General features: G+C 44.4%; 1 protein-coding gene across 1 annotated transcript; it reads left to right on the forward strand.

Moving 5' to 3' along the window:
- The first annotated feature begins 3769 nt into the window (after positions 1-3769).
- Cfap20 (cilia and flagella associated protein 20) lies at positions 3770-17289 on the forward strand. Its single transcript, XM_051201903.1, has 6 exons — positions 3770-4106; positions 13607-13686; positions 14726-14837; positions 15378-15566; positions 16330-16440; positions 16859-17289. The coding sequence occupies exons 1-6, from the start codon at positions 4023-4025 to the stop codon at positions 16862-16864; spliced, it is 582 nt and encodes a 193-aa protein (XP_051057860.1). The 5' UTR covers positions 3770-4022; the 3' UTR covers positions 16865-17289.
- Positions 17290-19805: the final 2516 nt, after the last annotated feature.

Genomic DNA, 19805 nt, shown 5'->3' on the forward strand with positions numbered 1-19805 from the left:
CACAAATAAAATAAAAACTTAATGGGCAATGTAGAGCATGTTGGTATACAGTTATAGTTCTAGCACTCAGGAGGCTGATTCAGGAAGATTGAGAGTTTGAGGCCAGCCTGGGGTATAGTGAGACCCTGTTCTAAGAAATAAACAACAAATAAACCTTTAGTAGGTTAATCAGCTGCCATGTCTATTCATGGCTTCGGGGGCTTGGACCTGGCTAAGGTGTTGCGGGAATGAAGAAATGATAGGCATAGACAGAAAGCTGAGATGGGTGGACCAGGTTCTCTGCTGGAGAAACCACAGTGACCTGAAGCTCTGCATGTTTACTACATACAATTGAATAGGGAGGTGGGGTTATTGCATACAACTGGTGAAGCTAGAAGTTATTAGAGAAAAGGAGGAAGGGTTTATGGTATACAGCTACATGGCTAATGTTGGTAGGAATGATCTCTAGGAGGGAGCAATCTAAAGGCTATAAATATTGGTTGGGACAGGGAGCTATGGTAGACATTTTCTGCACACATTGTCAGTATCCACTCTGGGACCAGAAGAAGGCTTCACCATTCTTTCATGGAGTTGAGGCTCTGGGATCATTGGCATGGCTGTGCCTATGTCCACAGCACACATTCACTCAGGACTTTATTCACTCAAAATCCTGTTTTGAAAAACAAAAACAAAAAAGCCCCACATACATCTCCCAGAGGACCTGAGTTCAATTCCCAGCACCCACATCATGTGGCTCACAACCACCTGTAACACCAGCTCCAGAGGATCAAATGTCTCTCTAGCCTCCATAAAGTGTGTGTGTGTGTGTGTGTGTGTGTGATCATTAAGGGGTTGGAAAGATGACTCCGCCATTAAGAACACTGACTGCTCTTCCAGAAGTCCTGAGTTCAATTCCCAGCAACCACATGGTGGCTCACAACCATTTATAATGGGATCTGATGCCCTCTTTGGGCATAAAGTCATAATGCAGATAGAGGACTCATATACATAAGATAAATAAAATTTTAAAAAGGAAACCAATCATTAAATTAATGATTAATGGAGGAGGGTCCAGCCTATTTTGGGTGGTGCCCTCCTTGGGCTAGTGGTTCTGGGTTCTATAAGAAAGCAGTCTGAGCAAGCTGAGTGGAACAAGCCAGTAAGCAGCACTCTTCCATGACCTCTGCATGAGCTCCTGCCTCCAAGTTCCTGGCCTGCTTGAATTCCTGTCCTCACTGCTTTTGATGATGAGTGGTTACATGGAACTTTGAATAAATAAACCCTTTCCTTCCATATGGATGATGAGGCTCCCTCCTCTCTGATGACTCTAGCTGTGTCAAGTTGACATAAACTATCCAGTCCACATAATAACCTTCAAGCCCAATATAAGGAGGACCAAACATGGTCCATATTGATCTTTACTAGTGGGCCTTGAATCTGATGACTAGTAACCTTATTAGAGGGGGAGAGGACTCAGAAGTAGAGAAGACAGCCACATGAAAATGGACATAGAATTTATATCCTGTTGCTACCTGGCCAAGAAATGCCAGGAAGGGTTTTGTTTCTTTTTTGGTTTTGTTTTGTTTTCCTATCGCCTTCAAAGGACGGTGGCTCTAACAACTCTCCTGTTGGATATCCCACCTCCAGAGCTGCAAAAGTAGAAAGTTCTATTGTTTTGAGTCACTGAGATTTTGAGCACTAAGCATGTGTTATCATGGCAGCCGTAGGAAGCACATATTGGAGCATGGAAGTTAAAAAAAAAAAAAAAATTCCTTCTTTTGAGACAATCCTGGCTGTCCTGGAACTTGCTCTGTAAACCAGACTGGCCACCAACTCAGAGATACACCTGCCTCTACCTCCTGAGTGCTGGGATTAAAGGCACATGTCACTACCACCCAGTTGAAAGTGGCATTCTAGATGGAGTAAGGACTAGCCAGTCAGCCCAGCTAGAGCAGCCTAGGTAGAGACAAAGGAATGCAAGATGACTGAGGTGCTAGGTGACACGAGCAGAGGGGTTCATGAGGAGTGACCGACAGCCTGGACCAGGATGGTACCCATAGCTCAGGGTTTCAATAAACTGGGGATATATTTGGCAAAAATACCTACAGTTAGAAAAAGGGAGCTGAGGCTGACTTCACCAGTTTGGTTTGCACAAGGAGTCAAGTTAGACAAGCCTACAGGGAGCAGGTGGGAAGTGACTGTAAACTGTCCTGAACAACTTAGGATGGAAGTTGCCATTCACACCTTCACAGGAAAGAATAGGGCATTTGCATGTGGATTCACTCAGACAAAAAAAGAGGTCTGAGCAATGGGAGGAAAGAAATGCAGTTCTTCATGCAAATGTCATCTATATAGAAATCTCGACATAAGCAATAATTTTTCAAAATTTAACATTAGACCAGTTCATTTCCAACTCAAAAGACTTCAGACATTTTGCTTTCTTTTTCAAGACAGAATTTCTCTCTGTAGCAGCCTTGACTGTCCTGGAATTCACTATGTAGACCAGGCTGGCCCTGAATTCACAGAGATTCACCTGCCTCTGCCTACTGAGTGATGAGATTAAAGGTGTGCACCTGTTTTTTTTTTTTTTTTTTTTTTGTTTTTTTTTTTTGTGTGTGTGAAAGAACTTTAAACAGGCTGGGCAGATATACAGATACCGTGCAAAAATAAATTACATATAAGTTTTATTTTTATACAGTAATAAAATTCATATATTTTTTTCACTGTATCTAAAAATTCTGACTGTATCTAAAAATTCTGACTGGAGTACCCAAAGTTTTGGTGTGAGGATTGAGTGAGTTAATACAGGGTAAGGCATTTCATATTTTGTCACATAGTAATCTGCAACTATGATGCCAAAAAATGGCTAAACAATTGCCTTTGCTGCAAACTCTTTTCTGTGTGCCAGAGTACCCAATAGAAGCCTGGATGCACAATATGCCATTGAGGAAGATGTTCAACGACAGGGGACATCTCCCACATTTGAGATTTCCTTCTACTTGAAACACCACAGCTTATGTCTTTCCTAAAATGTTACAGGCATTGGCGCATTAAAAAAAAAAAAAAGTTGTTGGTTCAAGTCAACCAGTCCAATTTTGCTTAATTTTATTAATTTCTGCTTTTAATGTTCAGGCTTTCTTGTTTTCTAGCCAATGCATTTAAGGCGGTATGTTTTCCCCAGGATATTGCTTTCCCCAACATCTTGTGGGACCTGATAATTAAAGGTGATGTTATAAATAAGATGCTCAATACTGGTTCACTCGCTCACACGTTCTTCTGTTCTGGGCAAACCCAGAACATCTATGTTTTGAGACAGGGTCTCTGTATGAGTCCTGGCAGTCCAAGAGCTCGTTAGGTAGACCAGGCTGTCCTCGAATTCAGAGATCTATCTGCCTCTATGGGATTAAATACCGTGCTAGGATTAAATGGCGGCGCCACCACGCCAAGGAACATTTTTCTGTCATTCACAGAAAGCCGCCTTCCTTACTCGCCCCGCCCCTCGGGGCGGGACCTGTCATGACCCCACCCCTCTACAGCCCGCCGGGTTCCCATGACACCACGCAGATACTGTCAACACGTGAGAAAAACTCAATGTCTCCTTCCGCTGTTATGAACCAATTCTGGGCCGCGGTGGAGAGAGGAGAGCAATAGTCCCTTGGCAACCGAGTACTGCTCCCGAGAAGGCAGGAAAAGGCGGGCCTAAGGGCGGAAGAAACCGGAAGCTGCTCTTCCTGCGGCCGGACTGGGCGATGCTCCTCCGGGAGGCGGGCTCAGGAGTGCGGAGGGATCCGTGGCGGGCCGCGGAGGCGCTCCGCCTCCTCTCAGGCTGACTTAGCGGCGCAGGCGGCAGTTGCTGTGGTTTCGGTGCTGAGGTGGCCCTGTGTGCGCCTAGGCTTGCGGATCCGCGTCGCGCTGCAGCTTCCCGCCGTCAGTGGCTGCAGCTCAGCGTCCTTCCTTCGGACCAACGGCTCCCTCTCTCCTTCGCCGCTCGGTGCCGACTTTGAGTCCCGGCCTAGGGCGGCTGCGGGGCCGCGGCTGGCGAGATGTTCAAGAACACGTTTCAGAGCGGCTTCCTCTCCATCCTCTACAGCATCGGCAGCAAGCCCCTGCAGATCTGGGACAAAAAGGTGAGCGGCGGGGCGGGGAGGAGGCGGGGCCAGCCCGACAGCCCTCGCCGCCCACGTGATGGTGTGGCTGCTTAGCCTCGGCTTCCCGGTCAGTGGAATGGGTGCAGAGTGCCCACCGCCTAACTTGAGATGCATATCCCTGAGATGAAAGGCATGCGCGTGCTCTCTGGTGCCAGGCACTGTGCTGCTCTGTAGACGGAGGGCCTTTGTCCCCGACATCCTGAACATAGGCGCGGTCACAACTGCATGGCCCAAACCAGACGTGTTCAGTCAGGTCTCATTCAGTAGCTCCCTCCGTTTCTGACCGCTGACAGGCTAACCTTTGGAACTTGTCGCAAGCTCTCTGTGCCTTGGAGTCTGTACTGTTCCTCCCCTCCTGGCTTTCTCTCCATTGGGAAAACTGCAAAATGGTGACTGTCATCAGCTTCTCGGGAGCCCTAAATTCAGACCTCCGTTATTTTTATCCAGGCCTCCTCTAGAGGAGGCCTGGATATTTTCACCTACAACATGAGATGGTGGCTCTCCCTAGCCACTTTTGGAGATGTTATAAGATCTAGCTGGATGTGAGTTGGTCTGCATTTATTATCTTTGTGTTCCCTTTCTCAGGAAGATTCCCGGGGCAGTCAGCTGGGTCGTTTTGTTTTAATATAAAGTGGGCACTCTAATGCGTAAGCCAGGCAGGCGATTTAGAGAATATCTTTAGTTCTTCCCTCTTCAGGGGAGGATGGAGAGAGGTGGTGTGCCTAGTGGAGTGTTTATAGAGGTGTATGTAGAATGGGCAAAGTAAGCCAAGTTTATTGGTAGTGGAACTAGAATAATACAGTGTCTTTGCTTATTCAAAGCTTTAGGTCACACAGTGGTTGAGAGAGCACCTGCACTGCCTTCTGCTTGTCACTGCTGGGCAGTTTTGTGTTCTGAGGGCAGCTTTGAGAGAAGCTTGTTTGGAGTATCATGTCCTTTGGTTAAGACAGTTGAGAGCTCCACAGGATCCGGCCTGTGATCCATGAGTAGTCAGACCAAACCTTCTCTTTCCAATGATTCTGTCCATAGCTAGATTTACATCAAGAGTATTGCATAGGAAGCAGACCCTTAACTCCCCCACCACCACCACCATGCTCCTAAGCTTTTGTTCATTTTGAAATGGAGCAGCAGGAGCTCTTAAATTAGAGCTCTGCCGCTCTGCTGAGAGAACCCAGAGGGGGTTCCCCTGGCAGTGTTGGGAGGATGATGGTTCACCAGCCTTGGTATCTTGACTATTATGAACAGAAGGTATGGAGAGTGTGGGCTTGTGTGCCACTTGAACTTGGAAACTGAGATGTATGAAGTGTTGGTCTAAAGCAGTGAGAACAGGTCCAGAGAACATGCTGGGTTGTGGTGGGAGGGTAGTGGTGAAGCTTTTCTAAGAAACATCTACTTGATGACACCCTGGTTTTGATCTGTCAAGTATTTTGTTTTCATTTCAAGCATGGCTTTTTGACTAGTCAACATGTTTACACATGGCTATGAAAGCAGAGTAACCATGGTGCGTTGTGTCCCTTAACAATGCCACTAGAGGTCCGATGGTACCCTGATGACATAAACACATATGAACATTGTTAGAGCAAATTAAACAGACATTTTGGCAAACTCCAGAACATCTGTTTTTGAGCCAAATCTTCACGATACAAAATAATTACATGTTTCCAGCTCTTTATTTGGATTAAATACAATAGTGTTTAGTGGGGAGGTTTTCTCCATCTGAGAGGAGAAGTGAGAGAGGAAAGGGAAAGTTTGGGCCTATCTGAATTAGCTTTGTTGTAATTGGGCTTTTCCTCAGTTAAGTTATAAGGTTCTTAGTAAGCAGGAATCGAGTCCAGCCAAAGAAATACTGGGAATTGAAATGTTTATCACTGAGCATCACTGAGCAATGTTTCCTGAGCATCATCGGAGTGACTGGCATTGTATAGAGTTTGGAAGAAACAGAATTGTGAAAATATCCATCATATGCCCTCAATTCCTCCATCCTCCACCTCCCCCCCCCCCAGATAATGCAGAGTTGTAATAAGGGCAAAGTCTGATTGTGGGGTGGAGGCAAGTCGGGCTGTCTATATTACATACAGCTTGTTCCTTTGCCAGTAGATAGTACGTATTTTCTGTAATGACTATTTTGAATCCTTGTTTTGATATCACAGATATTTACTATTCTGACTTTGGAGTTTGTGCACAGAGAGAATGCCTACTTGGTTTCTATGAAAAAAGCAATATTGGAAGATTAAGTATAGTATCTGCTTAGGCTTCTGAGTTAAAATAATGTAGTCATGGTCTGTTTTTTGTTTTACTTTTTACTCTTTTAGGCTCTTTTGGGGAGCGCACTGCACAGCTACCAAATAATTCACACACAGAGAGGCTTATTCTTACTTATGAACACCTGGCCTTAGCTTGGTTTGTTTCTTGCCTTCTGTATATCTTTCTTTATCTTTTCTTCTGTATATCTTTCTTTCACTATTATTCAGTGGCTGGGTGGCTGGCCCCTAGTGTCCTCCTCTGCTTATTCTCTCTTACTCTGGCTCCTCAGATTTCTCCTATTTATTCTGTCTGCCTGCCAGCCCCACCTCTTTATTTGCTAGTCAGGTGTTTTAGACAGGCAAAGAATCACAGCTTCAGAGTTTAACAAATGCAGCATAAACACAAACAACATATCTTTACGTCGTTAAACAAATGTTCCAGAGCATAAACAAATATAACACACCTTAAAATAATATTCCACAACAGTGGGCCTTTGGCTTTTCCATTCCCAAATCTCTAGAGTGGCACTGGCGATCTGAGGCCCAGGCAGGTGGTCTGCCACCCACTTAACTAGTTTTCAAGCTCCCCCCCCTTAGAGACAGGGTCCTGCTGCACTTAGTTCACTCTCTTCAATTGACAACCTCTGCACTTGTTGCTCCCCTGCCTTCGCCCCAAGTTTACCACGCCTTCCTTAGTCTTTGGGTCACAGTTCATTTCAGAGGAGGCAGTACCTCTGATGCTTGTCTTGACCCTGCAGCCTGAGGTGTTTATTAACTCAGAACCTCAGCTTCCTTCCTTGTTTGAACTGGTCCTGGAAGTCATTCTGTAAGCCAGGCTGGTCTCTAACTCACAAAGATCCACCTGCCTCTGCCTCATGAATGCTGAGATTAAAGGCATGCACCACCACTGTCCAGCCTCAGCTTCCTTCTTATCACACTTGAATTTAGTTAAGATTTGGCTACACTAGTTTCCATCAAATCTTTCAATTTATTGAAATTTATTCAAGATGTTAGAGCTTGCTGAGCACAACTTTATTCAGGTGGCAGAGGCAGGTGAATCTCTGAGTTTGAGGCCAGGCAGGGTGAGATCTGAGGTCTTGTCGCAAAAAACAAAAATAAAAGGAAGTGTTCCTCATCCTGCACAGTACTGCATGCCCAGTCTTCTTTGCTGCTCACCAGAATCCCGTGGGATTGGTTTACATGTCCTGCTCTCTCTTCCTTCCTCCCCCCTCCCTCCCTCCCAGCTTCCGTCCCTTCCTTCCTTCTACTTTCTCTTCCTTTTAGCTGCTGCTGTTTCTGTTTCCACGTGGAATCAGACTATCAGAGTCTTTTGATGGTGGTGTTGAATAGTTGTGGTGACTGGGTCCACATTCCTCATTTTAAGGATGAACAAAGTCTTTCTCCAGAATTAGAAATAAATAATTACGTGTGTGTGTATTTGTATGAGTGTATGATTATCATCACTTATGATCACGATTGTGCCCATGGAAGGACAACTTGTAGGAGTTGGTTCTCTCCTATCACCACACGGGTCCAAGAATTTAACTGGGACATCAGGCTGGGCTGCAGGTGATTATCTGCTGCGCCACTTTGCTGACCCTAGACCCTAACTTTTATCATTCTGTGGATGGAACTGAGTGCCTTTGGATGATTTTCACTTTCCCAAGGTCAGTCTTTATTTTAATGATTAATAGCTTTTACTGTAACTGGATGAAAACATGAGTTCTGGTTACTTGTGCACTTTCAAAAAACACTATGAGTCAGGTGGTGGTGCACGCCTTTAATCCCAGCACTTGGGAGGCAAAGGCAGAGAGATATCTGTGAGTTTAAAGCCAGCCTGATCTACAGAGTGACCTACAGCCTGTCTGCTGTGTAAGTAGTCCTAAAAAGTACAGCAAATGGAGAGTGGCCCAAGGTCCCATGAGCCTGAGCTATGACCACAGTTTCCCACAGAGGGCTCCCTCTGCCTGCTTTCTGACTTGGAACCAGGCCCCTGGCCCTGGGCAGATACTTTCCTGCTGCAGTGGCCTGCTGTAAGGGCTTAATGTAAATTGGGACATGTGTCATTAAGAGGACATGCCAGATGGTGAGGGTTCAGCTGCCTGCCAGGATGAGTGAGTGGAACCAGAAAATGAAAGTGGGGGGAGGGGATGGTAATGGTACAGCTAATATGTTATTTTTGAATCACTCTGTAGAATTGTGGACATTGGCCAGCTTCCTCCCTATCCCTGTAGTATTATGTTTCTTTCATCTTGACCCTCCTCCCTGGGGCTTACACTGAGAAAGGGGGAAAAAAAAATCAGTCTTCTTTATTAGTTGCTCAGCAACCATGAAAAGCCTGGGAGAAGAACTGGGAGATAAACTCAAGGTTTGTTCCTTTGGTGTCTGTAGTACTGAAGATCATTCCCCTGTAATTGCCAGTAACTTGGGTTCAAAAGCCCCCACGTACTTCATGTGTCAGATAAGAGGGGCTGGGAGTAGTGAGGGTTCACAGGAATGAATTAAGAATGAAATATAATCACATTTGTGTATGTCGTTAAGAAATCCATTCATTTTTTTTTCTTTTTTGAGTGTTGATGGGTAGTATATGTGTACATGCACATGTGTGGAGTATATTTATGTTTATTTGAGGTACAAGTGGACACTTGATGTCTTTTGAGCTGACTAACCAGTGAACTAGCGCTCTGCCTGTCTACCCACCTCTCCCAGTGCTGGGATTATAGCAGTGCATTGCCACACCCAGCTTCCCCCCCCCTTTTTTTTTATTTTTAGACAGGCTTTCTCTGTGTTACAGTTCTGGCTGTCCTGGAACATGCTCTGTAGACCAGGTTGGCCTGAAACTCACAGAGATCCACCTGCCTCTGTCTCCCAGGTGCTGGGATTAAAGGCATGCCCCACCAAGGCTGGCTGTGCCCTACTTTTATGTGGGTGCTGGGGATCCAAGTCTTCATACAAGACAAGGTCGTCACAATGTAGCCCAGGCTGTCCTGGAGTTACAAAGCCTAAGGTAGCCATAAAGGAGTGGCAATCCTCCTGCTTCAGTCTCCTAAGTGCTAAGATTATAGGCATCAACCAGTGTGCCTGTTAAACCTGTTTCTTTGCATGCTGTTTTCTTGTTGCTGTAACAACTACTTAAGGTAAGTAAGTTATTTTTTGGCTCTTGGTTCAAGGAGGAGCTAGCTCATAGTAGGGAGAAAGGCATGGCTAAGTTCATGGTAGCTGGGACATGCAACTAGGACTTCACACCTGTGAAGACCAGGAATCAGACCAGGAATTTTGACAGTAATCTTGCATACATCTTTTTGCCTTTTTGTTCATTGATGGAATAAGAGCAGAAGATGGATGGGTGCCACCCACTTTCAGAGTGGGTCTTCACTCCTCATTTAAACTTCTCTGGAAGCACCCTAGTGAACATCCAGAGGTGCATCTCCATCACTCTAACTTTCAAGATTGGTGTGTGTGTGTGTGTGTGTGTGTGTGTGTGTGTGTGTGTGTGTGCGCGCGCGCGCCTGGCTTCTATGGCTTGAGGCTGACTTTGCTTTTCTGAATTCTCAGGCAAGCTTTAATAAATCATAAATAATATATCACCACAGGATAGTAAAGCAAAATAAGAAATACTCATAGGCCACACTGATTGTGGATATCTTGGATCAAAGGATTAATGTCAGAAGCAGTGCACACTAATTAGAGGAAGAAGTTAAGTAAGTCTGCTTCCATCTTGAGCACTAAATATCAGCACATATATTTTATGATCCTCTGAAGGCCAGGCCCAGTGAACTCTGAGTTAATGAGAGGAAGTTGAGACTTTCAGAGACATACATCTTACCACATGTGTTTATGAGGAGCTGCTCAGAGGACGGGCTGACTTCCTGGAAGGCCTGGACAATTGAAGGCGGTGACAGCCTGTGTCTTTGTTTTGCTTTGTTTTTGTTGGAGACAGAGTTTTACTGTATAGCCCTGGCTAGCATGAAATTTGCTGTGTACACCAAGCTAGCCTCAGAACTTACTGAGATCTTCCTACTTTCCAAGTGCTAGGTTTACAGGCATTGCATTACCACACCCCAGCTTAGCCTGTAATTTAATGTAGTCATTTCTAGAGGGCAGAGGGTGGAAACCTTGCTCTAAGAACCTCTCCCTTGTTTAAGAGCCTTAGGGAAGGGACTTTGCAGTCTCCTGTCCTTGAACTCTCATATCCCCAATCATTGGCACGCCACTCTTTTTTTTCCAGGGAGTTTGTATTTGCAGCCCTTTGAAAGGGCCCTTATAAGGGGGGAAATTATGCTTTACTAACAAATTAGGTTGAGTTGCCTCTGGTTGAGGAGAAGCCCAGGGATTCTAGAGTCCATTCTAGCTCCTCTGTTGCCCTCTGCATGCTTTAGAAGGCATTGTTCCCTTTCTAAGGACTTGAGTGGGTCTGCAAACTGTAAACTTGGAGAAGGGCAGAAGGCCAATTTCCTCACAGTTCCTCCCTGTGAGATCTGGCTGCTTTCTGAGCCAGGGGAGACTTCTTGTTGACTCTGGACTGAGAACTTTTCGGAAATGTGAAGATTAACTCCATGATTTGAAACAATGTTGGATAAATAGCAACATGTTGCCTTTTAGCAATAGTAGTAGACTTGAGTCCCTAATTACATACTAGTCTCTTGAAGTCCCCTGCCCTTGTGTTACCTACCTTTTAAAGAAGGAATGTTTATGTGTTTATGTTATTGAGAATAACTAGTGTTATGTTGTAAAACTAATATGGCATCTTATTGGAATGCTCCCAGTTCTAACAGTAAAGCTATAGCACATTATTTGTAAATAATTTCTTGACAGGTTGTTCCTTCAAGAAATTGCCTAATTTTCCACAAAACATAGAGGAGAAATATTGCTACTTTTGTTGGGAGCATTGGTGAAGGAGGTGGGCAGTGCTGGCATGCTCTACACAGACTTGAGCCTTTGTGTTCTTAATCTGTGTTGGAAAGTGGCCCAGAATTCAAAGCAGGAGGGCATTGAATGTGGCCAGCTTTGTTTGAGAAGCTTTTCAATGTGACATTTGTGTCTTGACAACCCAAGAACTGTTCCATTGGCAGAGCTGAGAGACCCATCTAGCCCAGCATTCTGTGCCTGAAAATGGCACCAAAGGGTGTTTTGTAAGAGACATTCTTCACACCACTAGCTTCACGTGCTTTGTGTGTGACACTCCCGTGATTTCCAGTTTCCTATAATAGTCCATGGTCGATACGTTATCCAGGAATGTTTAAAGCCCTCCTTGAACCTATTCAGATGTGCCAACTCTTAGGGTGACAGATTCCAGAGTCAGCACATATTTGATGCTTAGCTTATATCTCACACAGAACTGAGCGATGAAGATCAGATCCTAAGGCTGCATGGTATTTGATCCTACTCTTGGCTGAACTTCACAGACAGGTCCACTGCAGTTGTAGAACAAGGTGGGTGGTGGTTCTGGACGTCACCTGGGGAACACCACATACAATGAGAACAGATCAAACTCCGTGACACAGCACACAAAAACTGATGGGGAAGCAGAGCTGTGTAGAAGAGTATTGTGGAAAAGCTTTGTTGTCCACTGCCAGCTCATAAAAATTGACATGGAGACTTAATTATGAAAGCTCGGCCTTAGCTTAGGCTTGGCCCCCTTAGCTTAGGCCCCCTTAGCTAGCTCTTATAACTTAAATTAACCCATTTATATTAATCTATGTTTTACCTTGTAGCTTTTTACTTCTCTTTTATTTTGTTTGTCCATACCTGCACCACCCTCTCTGGTGACTACTCTCTGCCTCAGTTATCTTCTACTTCCTTTCTCTGCCTGAAGTCCCACCTATACTTCCTGCGTAGCTATTGGCTGTTCAGTTCTTTATTAAATCAATCATAGCAGTATATCTTCACACAGTGTACAAATATCCCAAAAGACCCATGATGCTTTCTCCCTATGTGCAAATATAATGGGAAGTAAAATTGTCATCGGCATGCTGATTAATGGACAAGGAGATATTCAGTGAGATTGAGTCATTGATTATGAAGTCATTTTTGTCATAACCAGAAGAAACGTTTTTCTTTTTCCTATAGCTTCTTCTACACCTATTGATCTTTTCCATGTTAGAATGTTGAGCTCTATGTCTCCTGTGCATATTAGCTGCTTCTGGGTTAGGTGCCCAGAAATGCTTGTTCCTAATTATTTTGAGAAGAGAAATTAATATTTAATATGGGTTCCTCATAGTCTGTGTAATATGTAGTATGAATACGTATGTATGTATGTATGTATGTATGTATGTATGTATGTATGTATACTGCTAAATTTTGTCATCTAGATAACATGAGCCAGGAAAGAAAATCAGAAAAGAGAGATCACTTGACTGAACATGAAGATTTCTGTACATGGTATTGAAAGGATCTGAACTCATACTTGAGAAAAGTATAAAATTATATAAAAGAAGGTAAAGGAAAAATAGGAGTAAGCTCAAGGGACACACACACACATAAACACACATTTTCTTTGAGACAAGGTCTCGATGTAGCCCAGGCTGGCCTGTAATTCAGCATAATTGCCTGCCTTAGCTTTTTAGTAGTTAGATTTGAGGTGTGTATGAGCAAGCAAAGCTGGAAATACTGCTTTCACTCTCTCTTCACCTGCTACCTTCCTTCTTAGTGACCTTTTTGTTGTTTTTAAGACAGAGACTCTTTACATAGCTCTGGCTGTCTTGGAATTTACTATCTAGACCAGGCTGTCCTGAACTCACAGAGATCTACCTGTCTCTGTGTCTGAAGTGCTGGGATTAAAGAGGTGCACCACCATGCTTGGCTGACAGTAGTTTATTAATCTTTGTGGACGAAGAAGCTATGGTTAGGGGAAGGTCTAGGAAACCTGGTCTCCTACTTAGGACCTCCTATTTACAGTCCTTGGATGCTACATTCATGTCTGAGAATGGGACTCTTATCACTTTAACTTAGTTTTTATTGCTTCTGTAGGAGTTGAATAAGAATATACATGAACTTTGCTGTTACAGAGTAAAGAGTAAATAAATGTTAGCTGAGTCTGAATCAGAAAGGAATTTATTCCAAATGGTATGTAGAGGGAATATCACACCGCTTTGTACATAGGCTTTGACATGCTGTTGCCAACTTGTGTATCATGTGTCTTGGGCCACTTTTCCTCTGATGGGCTCATTTAACCTTCAAAATTTTTATAAGGCTGTTGTCAAACACTGCAACGCTGACAAATTTCCTCCTTTATAGGTACGGAATGGCCATATCAAAAGAATCACTGACAATGACATCCAGTCCCTGGTGCTAGAGATTGAAGGGACAAATGTCAGGTAGGTTGCCAGCTCTGTCCTCAAGTGCTGCATCAGGAGGGCATTGTGCTTCAGTGCCAACAGGACCTGCTGTCTGTGGATCCCCTGCACTGCTTACAGCTTATCTCAGGCTATTTGCTTGATCTCAGCTTTAGTTTCCTCATCTGCAAAATGGGGGGTGTTTTCCTGTAGGGTTAGTATGAAGATTAACTACGACACTCAGACCCATGCCTAGCACAGAGATCAGTTAGCTGTTATTACTGTTCACCCAGATTATGGAAGAATGCTCCGATCACCCTGCAGCTCTTAAGGTTTTCAATACCCCAGTTTTTAAATTTCCTATCATTTCATAGTTACCTTAGAATTGAAGTCTTTTTTTACTGGAAGAACTTTCCAGACTTTGTTTTTCAGATACTTTTATTGTTGGTCTCAAGTTGTTTGAGTCAGGTCTTTTGTTTGTTTTGTTCTGATTTGTTTGTTTTTCCCTGCATGGAAGTTTCAAGTCAGGGTCTCACTATGTAGCCCTGGCTATCCTGGAACTCACTATGTAGTCCAGGCTGGCCTCAAACTCACAGAGATCTGCCTGCCAATTGCTGGGATTAAAGGTGTGCATTACCACCACCTGGCTGGGGTTGGTTTTTAAAGATACGGTCTTTTTATGTTTCCCAAACTGGCCTTGGTCTTCTGGCCTCCAACAGTGTTGCAGATAACTACACTTGACATTTAACATTTTATTTTGCTTATTTTGTATGTGTATATAGGGAAGGGAGGATGGTGCTCATGCCATGGTGTTCATTTGGGGGTCAGAGTTTTCTCCTTCTACCATGTGGGTCCCAGGAATCAAACTAGTCATCAGGTTTGACCACAAGTGCCTTTACCCACTGGTGTGTCTTGCCAGTCCTGGCATTTTAAAAAATGTTCACTAACTGAACTGTTGAAGGGTTCATTAGGTGACAAACCTTTAGATCCTGTTTCTGATTTTTACTTTTGGATCATGTGGTATTACATGCACCACAAAGGAAAGAAAGAGTAACCCATTCCCTTGTGTTTCTGCTGACAGCACCACATACATCACATGCCCTGCAGACCCCAAGAAGACGCTGGGAATCAAACTGCCTTTCCTCGTCATGATCATCAAAAACCTGAAGAAGTATTTTACATTTGAAGTACAGGTAAGTGTGCAGGAGAACCAGGCAGCGGAATGCTTATTATCCTTTGGTCTGTGCTCTTCCCTGCCTCTCTCTGCTAAAGCTCAGTGCAGCTTTCATGAGGCTGTAAATTTGGTGTTCCAAACCAAAGTTTTAATGTGAGGTTTCAAAAGAAGCAGTACCCAGAAAGTCTAATCAATGGCTACAAGAGTTCAAAGCTTAAAGATTAACATGTCCATTCAGGGAGTAAATATTTAATATTGAGTTACTGTTTCTGTTTTAATATTTTTGAGCTTTTAGAGGGAAGAAATATGAAATCATCCTATGGTCTCAGAGCTTGCTAACTGTGTCATATGTCATCATAGCTGCTGTTGTCTTGACAACAAATAAGATAAACTTACTACTTGCAGGCCATCTGTGACCAGTTGTGGCCTGTCTCTGGCCTGTTTATTCTCCCTGGGGTTTGGCCTTGGGAACCAGACTGTGGAGGCTCAGATTCTTGTCTTAATGCTTGTCTGAGCCTGAGAACATGGAACTAGTGTGGGCCTCCTCTGGGTGCCGCAGGTACTAGATGACAAAAATGTTCGTCGGCGGTTTCGAGCAAGTAACTACCAGAGCACCACCCGTGTCAAACCTTTCATCTGTACCATGCCCATGCGGCTGGATGATGGCTGGAACCAGATTCAGTTCAACTTGTCTGATTTCACCCGGCGGGCGTATGGCACAAACTACATCGAGACCCTGAGAGTGCAGGTACTTCACCTTCCACACATGCCGTTTCACACTAGGGGTTTTAGGACACACTCTGGCTGGCTGGCTTATGACACTTGTGGTAGAGCAATGTTGGGCTTCTAACGAAAGTTCCCAAAGGCACTGAGGTCTACTCAAATAAGATAAATTCAACAATCAAAATCCTTTTTTTTTTTTCTAAAAATTTTTACATTTATGTGTATGTGTGCTTTGCCTGCAAGTACATCTGTGTACCATGTCCATGCTTGGTGCCCTAGAAGGCCAGAAGAGGTTATTGGGTTTCATAAACTAGAGGTAGGGATGGTTGTGAGCTATGTTTTGTGGGTGCTAGGAACTGAATCTTGGGTGCCTTGCAAGAGCAACAAGTGTTACCATTGAGCCAACTCTCTAACCCCCTTGAATTTTTTTTAGATTGTTTTATGTATATGAATATTTTGCCTGCATGTATGTGCACTACATGTTTGTCTGAGGAGGTCAGAAGAGAGTATCAGATCCTCTAGAACTGGAGTTACAGATAGATGTGAGCCATGGTATGGGTACTGGGAATTGAACCCAGGTCTTCTTTCTGCAAGAACAGTAAGTTATCTTAACCAGTGAACCATCTCTCCAGCTCCTGAGTCCCCCTCTTGTTGAAGTCTACCCCAAAGCAAAGCCAATTTGCTAATAGAGATGAATTTTTGGGAGTACCATGAGAGGACTTCTGGGAGAATCGGGCACAGAGCAAGCAGTTGTATGTAGCCTGTCACAATGAGTCTTGTTTCTACAGATCCATGCAAATTGTCGTATCCGAAGGGTTTACTTCTCAGACAGACTCTACTCAGAAGATGAGCTCCCAGCAGAGTTCAAACTGTATCTCCCAGTTCAGAACAAGGCCAAAGTAAGACAACCTTCCTTAAGGAAGCCAGGGGGATGGGGAGCCATGGCCTAGGACATTCCTTGACTGAGTTGGCACTGGAGGCTTCCCGGCACCTCTTAGTTCTCCTTCTGGCATAGTAGCACCGAGCTGAGGATGAACTGTGGCCTGTTCTGTTGCTTCCTCCCACCACAGTGCATCTCTCCTTCCCCTCTCGTCCTTTCTGTTTCCTGTTCACGGGTCCAGCTGATTCTTTGTCAGCCTCAAAGAGCAAGCAGTGTACAATTGTGAACACTTTGCATGCATTCCTATTGCAGCTTCACTTGTGTCCCCATGGCCCAGTGTCCACTCGGTTATCACCAGAAATAAGGGGATTGGTGGCATTAAACTTCAGTTTTCTAATAGCTGAAACTGATTGCTCTTTTCTGTTTTTCTCCTTCAGCAATAACTGGATGGCATCTAAGGAGGACAGACTCTGGACATGACTCTTAGTTTAAAAAAAAAAACTACATAGAGACATTGCAAAAACATTTCTATAATCCACTGTGCTGTGGCTCATTTACTACTTCATGTCTTTGTCATGGACACTGGTGACCATGCCACAGTTCTGTTACTTGCATTCTAAGTTCAGTGGGGAAAGCAGAGCTTTGAGTGACACACAACTGCTGGGGTTTCCTGTGCTGCCTGCCCTGGCATGTGAGAGACACACGCACAACAAATGCACGGATTTAAAGATGTCCTACAAGGCAGATTCAGACCAATATTTCTTTCTACAATTTATTCTTTCTTTTATATATTATCTAAATATATGTATATGTTGTGTAATACACATAATCTGGAAATGAATAAAATGCTATATTCTTGGTTTGTAAAGTTGTTTTCTGCTTCTTTTATGGTTATGTTTCTCTTTCCTTCTTTCTTTTATGTATTTATTTGGTTTTTCGAGACAGGATTTCTCTGTGGCTTTGGAGGCTGTCCTGGAACTAGCTCTTATAAATCTACCTGCCTCTGCCTCCCGAGTGCTGGGATTAAAAGTGTGTACCACCAATGCCTGGCTTTCTCTTTCCATTTTGCTATGACAATAGAACTATTTGCATGCAGTGTAAGACAGGCCTGTATGTACTGACTGGAGCAACTCCTAGATGAGCTAATAGAGTTACAGCCAGGATGTCACAGGGAGAGTCACCTTTGAAGGTCCCCGTACAGCCCTTAGCAGTTCTCAGTTGGGTTGTCCTGCACTGGAGCAGGTCACCAGATAAGGACTTACAGATCACTTCTGCATTCCTACAACCAGTGTAGTGGCCCTGAGGTCACATCGTTTTCATTTGTTAAGTTTGCAAAAGACTTTTTTTTTTTTTTTTTTTTTTTTTTTTTTGAGAAAAAGGTCTCCTTGTATAGCCCTGGCTACCATGGAACTCTCAGAAATCCTTCTGTCTCCCCAGTACTAGGATTAAAGGCCTGTCCCACTACTCCCCCCAAAAAAATTACATTTATTATTTATGGGAGGGTGTCTACATATGGAAGTCTGAGAATAACTTTCAGGAGTCAATTTTCCCTTCCTCAGTGTGGGTTTTGGAGACTGAATTCATATAGTTTGGCCTGGTAGCAAGTGTCTACTGCTGAACCATCTCCTAGAACCTGTACTTAAAAAAAAAAAAAAAATTAGTATTGTTGCATGTGATGTGTGTGTATGGCATAGCATGCATGTGGACCTCGGGACCATTTGGGGAGTTGGTTTTCCTTCCACCATGAGTCCTGGGGATGGAACTCAGGTTGTAGGGCTTGTGCTGAGCTGTCACCTACTGGGACATCAATGTGCAGACGTGTGTTGGCGACCTCCTGGATGATGGGGGGCAGAGTTACTTGCCTCTAAAAAGGTCAAAGAGCCACCCTAGACACTGTTCTCCACTCCTATAGGTTTGGTTTCATTCATAGAGTCATTTTGATTTTGGTTGAAGATGAAAACAGATTCTGAGATACCTCAGAAAGTTTCTGCTTTCTGAGAAATTAAACATTAGGGAACACCCTTCTTCAACATTGGCCTCAAATGCTCTGAGCAAGTACTACCAAGTCTCTGAGGGGGGCAGGGAACAAGGGTACAATGGCCATCCCTGTCCTTTTCTCCTAACAGTTGTCAGGTGCAGATGCATTCACCTGACTCTCAGACCTTCCTCTTTGCACCACTGAGCCAACCAGAGCCACTTTCCATAGTTGTTACCCTGTCCTGAGACTCCTGGCAGTTGAGCATCTAGCAACCCTAAGCCTAGGTATAAGCTGAGATAGCCAGCATTCATATTTTGGGGGATTTTTCCCCCATGTGCCTGGCCCCTCTATAAAAGGAATCCCTGAAATAAGGTGGGAGTGGGATGGTCAGTGACCTCAACAGGGCTTCCTGCCCGCCACTGTGCTGAAATCTTCGCTGCAGTCTGTGTCTGCTGTAGAGTGAATGATGCTTTTGTGGAGGCAAGGAAGTCCGGTGAAGCTCTCGTGGAGACACAGTCACACTCTCTCCTCCACACAGAGCCCCTTTCACCCTGAGGCTCTTGTCAGCCTGCATTGGGGATTACCTCACCAGCCTCTAAAGGGTGGTTGGTGGCAGCTGCTGACTTCTCTGATGCTCTGCATACCCATCTGAGAGGAAGTGACGGGGTGCTGAGGAAGACAGATATTATCTAGGCTGGAGCCAGGCCAGCGGAACAGTGGCATCAGCCACAACATAGCCCTTGGCTTTGATTTTCAACTCAGAAGGAAGATGACAGACAGGCAATTACTAATTGAGAAGCTGGGGGAAGGGCAGACCTTGGGGATAAAGTCTGGGGTCACCAGGGTAGGCAGGGCTGCATTGTGGAGCTCCTAGGAAATCATGTTTTAATAGAGGCGGCTTTCTAAATGACAGTCCATTTATTGTCATGCAGCTGTCCCAGTGGCTCATTCTGGGAACTGGAGATCTATCATGGCCCTCATTAGCCACTAGCTCAATGACTGCTTCATTTGTAACCAGCTTACAAGCTGGCTGGCACAAGACCAGACTTCCTGAAGCACTTCCAGGGATTCGAACAGTTTCCCAACTATGCAGCAGCTTTAGCCAAAAACTCTTGATGTCACAGAAAAAAAGAGCTACACTCCAGTTGTACCGATGAAGACATTGAAGCCATTCTGATAGTGACAGAGAGGTGTGAGGACCCAGTTCACTTAATGGAAGTCCTGTGCCACTCTTGGTCTTGTGTTGGCATCCCCCTGCCTCAAGTACTAGACTTGGCCTTGGCAGTGACGGCTCTTGTCAGTTACCACATGGCTGCATACTACCTGAACTCTCTGAGGCTGAAGGTAGAAAGCTGAGGCATAGAGATCTGTGTTTCACAGATGGATCATAAAGAGAGTATATGCCA

Source organism: Phodopus roborovskii, unplaced genomic scaffold (genome assembly GCF_943737965.1).
Source record: "Phodopus roborovskii unplaced genomic scaffold, PHOROB, whole genome shotgun sequence".
Classification (NCBI taxonomy): Eukaryota; Metazoa; Chordata; class Mammalia; order Rodentia; family Cricetidae; genus Phodopus; species Phodopus roborovskii.

What these genes read in the sequence shown, in the direction of transcription:
- Cfap20 (XM_051201903.1), top strand. Translation starts at nt 4,023, where the DNA reads ATGTTCAAGAACACGTTTCAGAGCGGCTTCCTCTCCATCCTCTACAGC. An exon ending in TGCAGATCTGGGACAAAAAG is followed by an intron (nt 4,107 to 13,606) that starts GTGAGCGGCGGG and finishes CCTCCTTTATAG; the next exon opens with GTACGGAATGGCCATATCAA. An exon ending in ATTGAAGGGACAAATGTCAG is followed by an intron (nt 13,687 to 14,725) that starts GTAGGTTGCCAG and finishes TTCTGCTGACAG; the next exon opens with CACCACATACATCACATGCC.